The sequence below is a fragment of the Camelus bactrianus genome, chromosome 6 (genome assembly GCF_048773025.1).
Source record: "Camelus bactrianus isolate YW-2024 breed Bactrian camel chromosome 6, ASM4877302v1, whole genome shotgun sequence".
Lineage (NCBI taxonomy): Eukaryota > Metazoa > Chordata > Mammalia > Artiodactyla > Camelidae > Camelus > Camelus bactrianus.
The window spans coordinates 66,955,034-66,967,407 of NC_133544.1; the positions used below are offsets into that span (position 1 = coordinate 66,955,034).

Below are 12,374 nucleotides of genomic sequence, written 5' to 3' on the forward strand. Positions count from 1 at the left end.
TAACTATAACTTAGATAGTTAAATTCAAGGAGTATTTGTTTGAACAGCCAGCATGACTAATTTGTAAACCTCACTTGATATTTCCTGTGCATAATCGTTCATGTGTATTGTCCTAGTGTCTCGGTATTTACAATCCAGGAAGAATCTAACTTTCCTCATTTAGAACTAATCTTGGAGACTGGATTTTGAAACAAATTTTCTTTCCCAAGTGATAACAGCTAACAATTGCTGACGGCTAACTACGTATCAGATGCTTTCTATGTATTATTTCTAAACCTTTAAGGAGTCTTTGAGAACGGTTATTCATTGCCTCCATTTTATGGATGATAAAAACTAGACTTAGGTTAACTTTCTTAAGCTGAGTACTCACAGCTAGTAAGCCTTGTTCTGCATTCCACTGTATCCTGTGGCCTCCCTGGATAGAACCTCATTGTAGGGTGTCATGGTGTCACGCTATTTTAGAAAGAGGGGTAATACAGAGAAACTCGGTCCCTTTAAATGATCCCAGAATTCCATGCTCGGGTAGACGTGAGCTTAGGCATTTGATATATTCCAGGGGTATAACCTCATTGAATTGCTGCTGGTTTCAAAGAAGACAAAGTCCTATGAGAGCCGCACATAGGAACTTTAACGTTTGCCCTTGGGACAAGCAAAGCTCCATTATTTGTTTCTCCTCCTCCCCCACCTCCAAAAGATTTATGAAATAAAAACTAAACCCACTTAAAAATTTTTTTGGTCCAATTATTTTTTTTATTTTTACTTTTTATTTTATTTATTTTTATTTGGGGGGTGGTAATTAGGTTTATTTATTTATTTTAACATAGGTAGTGGGGATTGAACCCACGACCTCGTGCATGCCAAGTACACACTGAGCTATACCCTCCCCCTAAGCCCACTTTTGCCCTTTTCTCCCCATCTTGTACCAAACTGATCTTGTTGCAAAGAACATAGGGAGGGGAGCAAAAGAGTGCTGTTGAGTCTAGCTTCTTATTTGTGGATACTGCTCCCTCTCCCACCAAACTTTGTGGATCAGTTTCTGAAAAGAAACCTTCCCAGATCTGTCTTCTAGAACACAGAGTATTAGATTCGACAAAACAGATACTGTAAGATGCAAACAGTATTTATGCATGTGGATGGTGAAGACCAAGGGCTTTTCTGCTCCAGTGGTTCTTAACCCTGGCTACGTACTAGGATCGCTTGGGAACTTTAAAGAAACCCCAGTGCTCTGTCCCAGGTGGTGAGTCAGATGGCCACTGCAGCTGCCTTGTCCTGCCCAGTGGCTGGGCTGTGGAAAGCACTGCTGATGAAGAAGCAGAATGACAAGTGTGGGAGAGATGTGCAGAGGGCCCTCTTCATTGGTCAGAAGCCGTGAGGGGCGCAGAGAGGCTGTAACAGCATGGCTAGAAACCGATCACTCCATCTCGTGTCAGTGTGCCAGAACTCTTACAGTGGGCTTCTGGGTGTTTTCCACGTGGCCTCCACTTCCCCTCTGTCTGGTAATACTACCTACTTTTCCTTTGCGGATCCACCTCTTGCTTTCTCACTTTATGTGGTAAGGATGAGGCTAATCTGGATCTAGAGTTTTGAGCAACATCTATAAAGCCTTTAGCTCAACGTCTGGCATATACTACATGCTAAATAAATGTTACTTTCCTTTGTTAAGACTGGATAATAAAGGCCAATCTTTTATGATTTTTGCCTATAAGAAATATAAACGGTTCCCTCTCCTTTTAGATTACGTAGCAAAATTGTGGCAGCAGTTGGAGCAAAGACCCTGATTCTCAGCCCATTAGAGGACTTGGAACAGGACAGGCCAGCAGGAGTCAATTCAGCATTCACAGATTTGACACAAACTGTAAGGTTTCTTGCTCTCACAACATGTATGTCGCTAGTGGCCATTAGATTTGCATATTGCTGGATTATTGAGTGGAACTGTTTAGGCAATATTGAGATTTTGACCTGGTTGTTTATCCTGTTGTGTTTTATAAACTCAGGAAGGCATGCATGAAATTTACTATGGGATAAGCGTTTAAAGAGTGAGCCTCATGTATATGATCTGAAACCAATATTGTTATAAAACCTACTCTGAACTACTTTATCTTCTTACTATGGTAGACACTGTTGGGGGGAGAAAATTGTTAATAAACGACTAGATTAAAAAAAATTTTCTTTTTCTTCTTGAAGAGCACAATTATTTGGTTACCTGAACTTAAATAACAATATTTTAAGAATTTGGGAGACAAATAGAATTGGAATATGACAAGGATAAACAAGGCTTCTCAGTTTATTCACTTTTTTGGTGAAGGGAACTAAGGGCTTTCAAAATCTTTTAGACTTCATATGACCCAGAGCATTGCACTTCATTCTGTTGACAAGGCAGTTTTTTGTTTGTTTGCTTGTTTGTTTCACTGTGTAGTTAGCCATACAAGTTTCCAGGATCCCTTCCCAAGCTTCTGGTATTAACCTTTATTTGCCTGTTTTCTTTGTCTATGGCCCTGGCTGTAATGTCAGCTCCCTGAAAGCAGGGACTGTGTCTTATTCACATTGTTTGCTTGCAGCACATATTTAGTAAGTGAACAAATGAATTAATTAATACAGAAAACAATGATGGCGACCTCGTTATGTTCTAAATTTTTCTTGTTGTGGTTCTAAGTCTATTGCTTTCTTTTTCTTTTTCAGTTTTTAAAACAGAAAAGTAATGCTTGTCCACTATGAACTTCGTTGGGAAATAAAATAATAGACACAGGATATCCATGTGGAATTACGTGTGTTACTAGTATCAATTGCACTAGGAATGAGGGCATGAAGCCCTCCCTGTGGGCCCTCACTTTATAGACAGTCCAAACATTGAAACGATATCAGTTTAGAATTGAATGTGACACTGAGAGTGCAGAGGCACAAAATAATTAGTCGTATGACCACTCAAACTCAGACTTAGGCATATGATCCAAGTCTTATTCATAAAATACTTTTTGTTCCAAACAATAGTACCTACTACTGTCTATTGGTAAAAAGCCAGGATTTAATTTTCTGTTGAACTAAGGCCTTGGAGAAAGCAGGCTATGAATCATAGGTGGGTCATTGTAAATTGTTTTCTTACGTCACCTAGCTCTCTTTCCTTCTGTCCCTTGAGGATTGTTTTCCAGTTTGCTTTTGGGGGTCATAAGGATAAAGGCAGGGTAGTATCCTGCAGAAAAACCCAAAACATCTGCCAAGCAGTGATGGGAAGAAAGAGGGGATCTGATTTTTCTACTTAGGGCTGCAGGCTCACAACTCAATCAGCAGCTCAGTGTATAGAGTGAAAGGTATATTTTCATAAGTAAGAGTCCTGGGTCATGTTAAAAAATGAGACGTAGACACAAAAGAAATATTTTAAAAACATATAAAGTTAAACACACAAGGATGTTTATTACAGATCATAAGATAAAAAAAGAAGGAAATACCCAAATGTTCAGTAAGAGAGGATTGAGTGAAATAAATTTTTGTGTATTGTTGCACATATATCCATAAAAACAGATATGTAGCTGCTTAGAAGAATGGTGTAGATACACATGAACTGACGAAGAGTGATGACCAAGGAATATTAAGAAATGAAAAGACAAACAAGCTGCAAAACATTATGTCTGGCATCACTGCATGTGTGTGTTCATACACCCTCACAAATTACAATGATCACCTCTGGGGGCGGCAATACAAGATTTTTTTCAATTTCGTATTGTACAATTCCATATTGTTTGACTACCTCACAGTGAACATGCATAGGTTGGCCAGCATTGAAAACCTCCTTCCTCTGGTGCGTGGGAAAAAGTGCACTGGCTAAATAATCTTTCAATATTGACAGTGTGAGTACCATCTGTGGCCTGACCTGTTGGTGGGGAAGATGGCGGTGGCCCTTAAAAAGGGTAAGGAGGGGAAGTAATCAACTGGAGTTAGCACATCTGCTATTTTTCGCACCTGTGCCATAATTTGTAAAGGTAAAATAGATTTGCTTGCCTTATTTCTATGTTCTTTAAAGCCGGAGAACAAAAGAACCAATTCTGAGAAGTGAAAAATTCTTAGTTCAACATGAAGCTCTCTATTGGTCAGTTGGGTATGTCCTTGGGTAGCGAGGTCAGAGTTCTGAATCATACTGTGCTTTCGGCTAGCATTGTGATCTCAAACTGAGTCATTTAATCGCTAATCTGTCAGTTTCCCCGCCTGTTAAATATGATAGTAGTAATCCTTACCATCACATTCCTGAGTTGGGTGTTGGGAAGCTTAAAAAGATCATGTTAGCAAAATGCTTTGAGCTCTTTAGATAAAAGGCACAACATAAACACGAAGTCTCATTAAGATAATTATACAGTGATTTTTCATAGTTCAGGTTTACATCTAAGGCTACACGTAGTGATGGAGGTCACTTGGTGGGGGCAGGGAAGGAAATTAGCTTTCAGAACCTGAAAATAAAATCCCTAAGACATGTTGAAGACAGAAATAGTAGAATCATTTGTTCTTAGAATAGGAGGACTATTTTAAATCAAAAGCTGAAAAGTGTGAAAAAAAATGTTGTTTCTATGTTTAACTGGCAACATCTTTTGAAAAGCAAAGTGATCACTACTTTTATCCCCTGAAATAAGAAGAAAATAAAATGAAGCTCTCCAAGAACATTGCTGGTTTTGTAAAAAATTGTCGCATTCATATGACTGTAAAGTGGTGAGACCTGTCTGGTCCACTGTGTGCAGGGAAGGCTGACTCATGAATGCTGGGCGGAGCCTCTCCCCATGGCTCTGTAGCAGCTGCCCCTATGATGGAGCAGGGGAAGTACACCCTCTACCCGTTCCTTCTTCTCCAGCTGTCCTGAGAACCCATCATGTTTGCTGCAGGCTCCCCACCCTTTGGCACCATGGGAGCATGCTACCACTATAACCCAAGACATGGACAGTCAATTTCAGTCCCCAAGATCTGGAAGTGCCGACACAGGAGGTCAGTAACCCCAGAGGAAGGTAAGCTTGAAAGCAAGAGCCCAAGCTTTTGGTTGCTGGTGGGGAAAGAGATAAATCTATTTAGATGATCAGAATTGAAATTCCTCTTTACCTAATATGTGCTTTTAATTTGCTAGTTTTTATGGGCTGAAGTATGAAAGAAGAATTTTTGATGAGAGGTCACTGTTTGGTACTTGACAAGTTGGCTCAGGTGTCCTCCAATTGGAACCTGCAAGAGCTTTTGGTCTCAAATCTTTCAAATCATACCATCTGAATTTTTAAAATGTATATAAAATCTGAAAGTGTTGATTTAATTATGTTGAGCACAACTAAGGATTAGCGTGTTTGTTTTCTAAATTTATTTAGTAAAGGAAGGTCTAAGAATAATCTTCCTCTAGATAGGTTATTTTCATCATAAGGACTTCGGAGTATAAATGTGACAATTTGTCTTCTTGCAATATAAATATTTTATACAGTTCTTTAAAGACAGGTTGCTGTAATAAAATGCTGTATAAATATCAAGAAAAATTTAATCTGGATTATTTAGCCAAAGTACATGAAAACACTTTGTATCTAATCCTTAATATGGACATTATTTGGATAGTACTTTTTGCATTTAATATCTAACCTAGATTTTATAAGGATGTGAGAGGTTCTGGATCTCTTTCCTATAAGAACTGTCCCTCTTTCCTATCAAACAAGTTTGTGGTAATGAGGTAGAGAATTTCTGATTTTATACTCAAGTTAGAGAAGTTACCTTGGAAAGATAAGTGATGTAAAATAAATTTCTACCTTTAGGGAGACGTTGACATTTTTTGCTCTCCTGTCTCTATCTGCTGGTGCTTAGTTGATGCCATAAGCTCTGTTTTTCTGATTTATTCTCATCTGTCGGATGGACATCTTAGTATGCCCTTGAGAAGCTCAGTGTTTAGAGAGGGATCATCAATGGTTCCCAGTGGAGTTGATATTAAACTACATGGGAAGTTATTAATAAAGTAAATGAGAATATTCTTCAGTTATAATTGCTTAGTGGGAAATAATAAAACAAAAAACCCCTAAAGTTTCCCATAGAGGATATTAGGCAATGAGTCAAATAATTTTGAGTTTGCAAGCTCTGTTTTGTGATCTAAGCATTTCTTAAAGAGATGCATACACATGTCTTCCCATTTACTCAGAATTCATGTGATTTCATCTTAGGACAAAATCAGCATCAATTTTAGAAAATGTCCAAATTTACAATCATTATTTTGAGTTAGGAAGACAAAGATTTTCTTTTAGGAACAGGAAGGAGAGTATTAATCATTCCCCTTCCCTCTGTCCCATCACCAGTAACCTAGAATAGATGGAGGCCAGGCATTGGAATGCAGGGTGAATCCTAGTTTTATTTCTAGTTCGAACACTAATTTGCTGTATGACCCCGAGTATGTTTTATAGCCGTTGTTTGTCTTGGTGGTTCTTCCTTGAAGGACATAAAGTGTGCCCTATCTCATCAGAGTCGTACATAAATGCTGTTCACAGTGTGATGACTATCTCTAGTAGATGTATGTGAAACACATAACAGAAAGTAATGTTGTTTACGTATTGGAATCACTGCAAAACATTAACTTTAATATCTTACTCTATGTATCTATAAATTTTGGCCTCTGAAGTGGACTCAATAAATTTATTGAAGTTCAAGGAGCAAACAGCCAGCTCAATCCATAGTTGGATTTTCCAACAGCAGTTGTCAAGGTTAAATCATTTGTTTGAGGGAAAGGATGTTCCATAGCATATCCTAGTTAAATAACAATACTCCGAGAGTTGAATGCATCTTGTAAATCTCACAGCCCCTGTGCTTCCCAGAATGCCAGTAATCAAAACGCAGCTATGATTTCTAGAACCTCCATATTTTAAATTACTCTAAAGTAGATGGAGGATCTCTGCGTTGTCTCCTTTATGGCAGGAAATTACAAATGCTTTTGTTGTTATTGCCAGAATCTGAGGGCGTATAGCTTCCAGCGGTGGCACCTGGATGTGTTTTCTTTGTTTCTCTTTGGGAGTGGGGGGTGGGGGCTGGTGAGAGCTGGTGGACGGTAGTAAGTTCTTTGCCAACATTCAATAGTTAAAACATTTTTTCAAATATTAATCATCCAGAAACTCTGCTAGTAAAGACCTGTCCCCTTTGAGAGCTGGAATAGTCCCAAAATGAGATCTTTTATTTTCTCCTTAGACTATACTTACTCCTCCAGGTATAAGTGATACACCTGGATCTGAGACTGACTTCAATTTCAAATAGAATATTTCGCAGTGCCTGCAGTAGCTTCCATTAGCTCATCTTATAGTTGGGTCATTGACTTTAGTGCCGTATTTCGTCCGTTTTTGTGGTAGTAAAAGCAATAGTAGTATTACTGATGGTAATGAAAGTATTAACAACCACTTACTGAGTGCTATATAAAGTACTTGAAATATTTCATCTTGTTTAATCCTCACAAAACTCTTGGGGGCTCTGTACTATCTCCATTTTGTAGATGAAGGATCTGCGCAAACATATGGATAGTAGCCTTTCTGAATCCAAGGCCGATACTTCCCTCACTATTCTATATGAGAAAAGAAAATCATTATCGGTATTGTCTTTGCAGCTTATAAGCATGTTTGGGCTTCAGTATGAATTTTCCCTCTAGAACTGCTTTATCACCGGCCGTTTTGCTGGGAAAGGTTGGAACGGGGTGCCAAATAGTGAGCAAAAATAATTCGATCCTAGGAGATTGAATGTATAACTAGATCTTTCCAAGTTTTGTCCTTAGGTGAAGCAAGAATTAGTGTAAGCCAAGGATACTTTAAAATAGCTAGAGAGTTTTCAGATATAAACCAAAGTAGAAGATTAGGCTGGGGGCAGAGGGGTGTGTAGCTCCGTGGCAGAGCGTGTGCTGCTTGGGATGCACCAGGTCTTGGGTTCCATCCCTAGTGCCTCTGCTAAGGGGAAATAAAAATTAGGTTTCCTAATCTATAGGTTGAACTCCAGCGGGAGAAGTTAATCTAGCTCTCCTTTTTTTTTTTTTTTCCCCTTTGTAAAATGGGGATTAAATGACTACTGACAGGGCTAAGGAAGATCATAGCACTAACCAGACACCAGAGACCTAGCTAAAATTTGAGACCCTCTTTTTTATGTCTTCCTGAATATGCCTTTAAACTGAGACTACAATCCCCTTGCACCCCCAGGAATACTCTTTAACACAGCCCAGAGTCACCTGAGAAGCTAATTGTTATTATTCTTGCAAGCGGATGTGTGAGAGAATCCAGTTGAAATGAACAGTGATGCAGATGTGTCTGCTGGTTGAAGGCGAGTGGGGATGCCTGTAACCTGAAGCTAGGGTCTGTAAAAACCACCTGCCCACAATAAGCTAAGCGTAATAAGTTTGTTTTCTATGAGTCTGTTTCTGTTTTGTATATACATTCATTTGTATTATTTTTTAGATTCCACGTATAAGTGTTGTCATTACAGTATTTGTTTTTTTCTGTCTGACTTACTTCACTAAGCATAACATTCTCTAAGTTCATCCACGTTGCTGTAAATGGCAGTATTTCATTCTTTTTTATGGCTGATATTTCATTGTGTATATATACCACGTCTTCTTAATCCAATTGTCTGTTGATGGGCTCTTGGGTTGTTTCCATGTCTTGGCTATTGTAAATTGTGCTGCTATGAACAATGGGGTGCATGTATCTTTTCAAATTAGTGTTTTTTTTTCACATATATACCCAGGAATGGAACTGCTGGATCATATTTTTTTAGTTCTTTAAGGAACCTTCATACAAACCTGTGGTTACCAAAGGGGAGAGAACAATGGGGAGGGACAAGTTAGGGGTATGGGGTGAACAGAAACAAACTATTAGGTATAAAGTAGATAAGTAGCAAGGATATTCTGTACAGCACAGGGAATTCTTTTTAACATCTTTATTGTGGTATAATTCCTGTACAATAAACTACACATATTTCAGATGTACAGTTTGATGAAATTTGATAGATGTGTATACCTATGAAACCACCATCACAATCAAGGTAGCTGACATTTCCATCACCCCCCAAGAGGTAGCACAGAGAATTTTACCCATTATCTTGTAATAACCTATAATGGAATATAATCTGTAAAAATACTGAATCATCCTATGCTGTATACCTGAAACTAACACAGTATTGTAAATCAATAATACTTCAGTTAAAAAAAAAATAGAGCAGTTGTGCAGAAAGGGAGCTTGTAAGTGGTACAGTGGGAAGCCGCCAAGTGGGAGCTGAGAATAGATTAGGTATATGAGAGACAAGGAAGGGTCAGGAAGATCAAAATTCCTGGAGGAAATAGGAAAGTTCCAGACAGTGACCTGATGCAGGTGCTGTCCACAGCTGGGTGTCAGGTGCTCAGTGCATTGTGGCTGGCGGGAGAACCATTTTGCCATTAAAAGGCAGAGGTGAGGTGGTGAGGAGGGCTGGCAAGGGACAAATCTCTCCCTGATCAATATATTTTCATGACTTGAGGGTGAAATCCGGACTCCTTAGCAAGGCTGCACGCAGGGCCCTGACCACCTGGTCTTTGCCTGCCTCTTCCAAAAGTGGCCCATGCTCCAGTCATACTGAAACCCGTGCCTCCTGCTGAGCACACGTGTTCTTTTATGTGTACTGTACCTTCTGGTTTGCTCGCTTAAATCTCACTCATTCCTCAAGTATCAAGTATTATTTCCCCCAAATATTATTTCGTATTTCTGTACCTCTGGTTTGCTCAGTTAAATCTTACTTGTTCCTCAACTATCAAGTATTATTTCCCCCTGACAACCCCCCCATCCCCACCCTTTAGGACTGCCTTAATTCCCTTAGTACCCTCTTTTTAACACTTCCATTACAAGAATTTATTTACTTCTTTGTTTTCCCTATGGGATGTTAGGCTCCCCGAAAGCAAGGACTTGTCTTAGTTATCTTTGTATCACAAGATTCAATAGGTGCTTAATCAGTGTTTCAACTAAATGGGTAAATGAGGTTTTGATGACGATGTACACATTGTTTGTGAAATCAATACACATCTGATACATTGAATTAAAGATGTGTGTGGGTCACGCATCTTCCAAGGCATGTTCAGCAACCAGACCCCTAAACTTTGCAGTGTCTGGTTGAACAGTAACTATAGAGATTTTACATCTTTTAAATTAAACACAGTTGGCTAAATAAGGGAGAAAAAATGGATAATTTCCAGAAGCCAAAGATCTTACATTTATCAGCTGAAGTAGGATTCATTTTCATTCTTTTAATTATCATAGTTTATGGGCATTTGGGATGGACGTTCAGTCAATGATGAGAAATACAGACTTAATTGTTCGGGTGAGACAGTGCAGCAGCCATTACTCTTTATTTGCTGGCTGTGTCCGAGAAAAGGAGCATTGTTGGTCATGTGATTAGGAAGGAAATCCTACGAGCTTTTGTCATGAGACCAGGAGAGACTCACATTTGCGTGGTATTCTTGTACACAAACAAGCAGCTGGAGGATTCAAAAGGATGAGCCAACCGTGACTTATTCCAAAAGAAGAACAGATGTGGCAGAGACAGGGAATCAATGACCACACATCACGTGTTCAACTCTTTTCTGAAAATTTCTTGGAAAATATTCAAATTTTCATGATTTCTGTATCTTTATGTTTAGATCGAAGTGTCCAGGAAGCAAGAGACTAATCAGTTCTTACGTCATTACCGTGACGTCAGGCTCTTAGCGTGCTTTGCTTAAAGTCCTGGGCTGCTTGATTCTTCCTCCTTGGACAAGCAGGGACTTGCAGGAGTGATACCCACAGGCCTGGCCTGGGCAGGGGATGTGAAGCCACCTGTCCACACTTGCAGAGCATCGAGACAGAGGCCAGGCACCAGCAGCAGTGTCCCAGAGGACCTCCAGGCGAGAGCAGGTTCAGAGTGAAACCGGGTCGACATTCTTACAGCAGAACTGCAGGAAGAGAAGGAGGTAGGGAACCAGCGTAGGAGGCCGTTCATGGAGAGCCCACAAGGGAGAAGCTTGACTGAGTCCTCAGGGGGCAAGCCTGGACCAATTCCTGAGCTAAGGAGCAGGCAGCCGGCTGTTTATCTGGTTTCTCACACACGTGGACAAAAGCATAGTGAGGCTTATTAAAGGGACAGGAGAAGGTTTTCAGTGAGGGTTTTATTATTAAAGAAGGCTCTGCTTTGAAGTAAGGTGGCACCTCAGGGTGATGGTCTGGAGGGAATCTGGGCTGGAGGAACAGAGCTGGCATGGAGCTGGCTCTGATTGGAGGAATCAAAGTCCAACACGCAGTGTTCAGGGTGACCTGGTGAATCTGTGTTTGATTGTGGCTGGTGTCATTCTCCAAGGTGCTCCTGTCTAGAAAGGGGAAAGTAGTAAGGGCAGGTGAGCAGGGGTGCTATTTAAATTGGAGTGTGGGATGGGCTGTGGAGGAAGGTCCCTCCAAGTATTCACACAGGATGATTTTTCTGTTTTCTGCAGAAGCAAAGGTATTGACTGGAGGTAGGCGAGCAGGGTTGTGCTTCCTGGAGAAGCAAACTGTCATTGGAGACCAGAGGCTTCATAATTGTGTGTACTCTATGTTCCCAGCTATGTTGCCTAAAGAAATAAGTAGGATACCAACACAAATTATGCATAGGAGGGGAGGGTAATAGCCCAGGGCCTGAGCACCTGCCTAGCATGCACAGGGTCCGGGGTTCAATCCCCAGTACCTCCATTAAAAAAAAAAAAAAGAATCAAAAAAAAAAAAAAAAGAAAGACTAGAATATAATCCACTGAAATATTGTGATAGTCGTCCCTGAATAGGGGGACTCCAACTGCCTGTTTTTCCTTCTACTCATAGATATTTCCTAAATCTTCAATATAAGCAAACTCTACCTTAACAATGAAGAATAGAGCAATACATTTAAAAAAAGATAGATGGAAGGGATCTTAAAACAAAGGTCACTGGCTTCATAGCTTTGCTTCATTTTTATTAACTACTGATTGAAAGGATAAAACACTTGAGTAGTTCAAAACCAATAGATGATTCAAAATTTGTGGCGGACCTAAGTCACAAATACAGGGGAAACATTTTGTTCAACTCCTATGACTCCACTGCAAGGAGCCAGCTGTCCTTTGGGGAAGAGTATGTCAGAAAGTCAGTAATCCGTTAACAAATGATCACACAGTATGCAGGTCAGGCTTTGGGGGTGTGGCAGGTACACCAGTAAATGCAGGCATTTGAAACGAAACATACTTAGAGGTACATGTGCCTTGGGGGTGTGAAACATTTTGATTGTACTTTACTCATAAGAATTTTGTTCCCTCGTGCCCTGCACACTCTGAAGCCCTGTGAATGTAAAGATATCTCCATTGTCAATGTGCCTAAAAAACAAAGGTCCTATTAGTATAGCTCTGCCTTTAG

At 39.9% G+C, this 12,374-nt stretch overlaps 1 protein-coding gene across 3 annotated transcripts in view; it reads left to right on the top strand.

Moving 5' to 3' along the window:
- FMN1 (formin 1) overlaps nucleotides 1-12,374 on the top strand; it is a 361,575-nt gene that overhangs the window by 37,350 nt on the left and 311,851 nt on the right. Inside the window, exon 1 of one of the 3 annotated variants that reach the window (XM_074365871.1) lies at nucleotides 4,800-4,982. The exons of 1 other annotated variant lie outside the window; for it this stretch is intronic. In XM_074365871.1, the coding sequence (XP_074221972.1) occupies nucleotides 4,850-4,982 (133 nt within the window). In that variant the 5' untranslated portion in view covers nucleotides 4,800-4,849. Of the gene's footprint in view, nucleotides 1-4,799; nucleotides 4,983-12,374 lie in introns of those variants that run through there. One more of the 3 variants, XM_074365872.1, reaches the window with a different exon arrangement.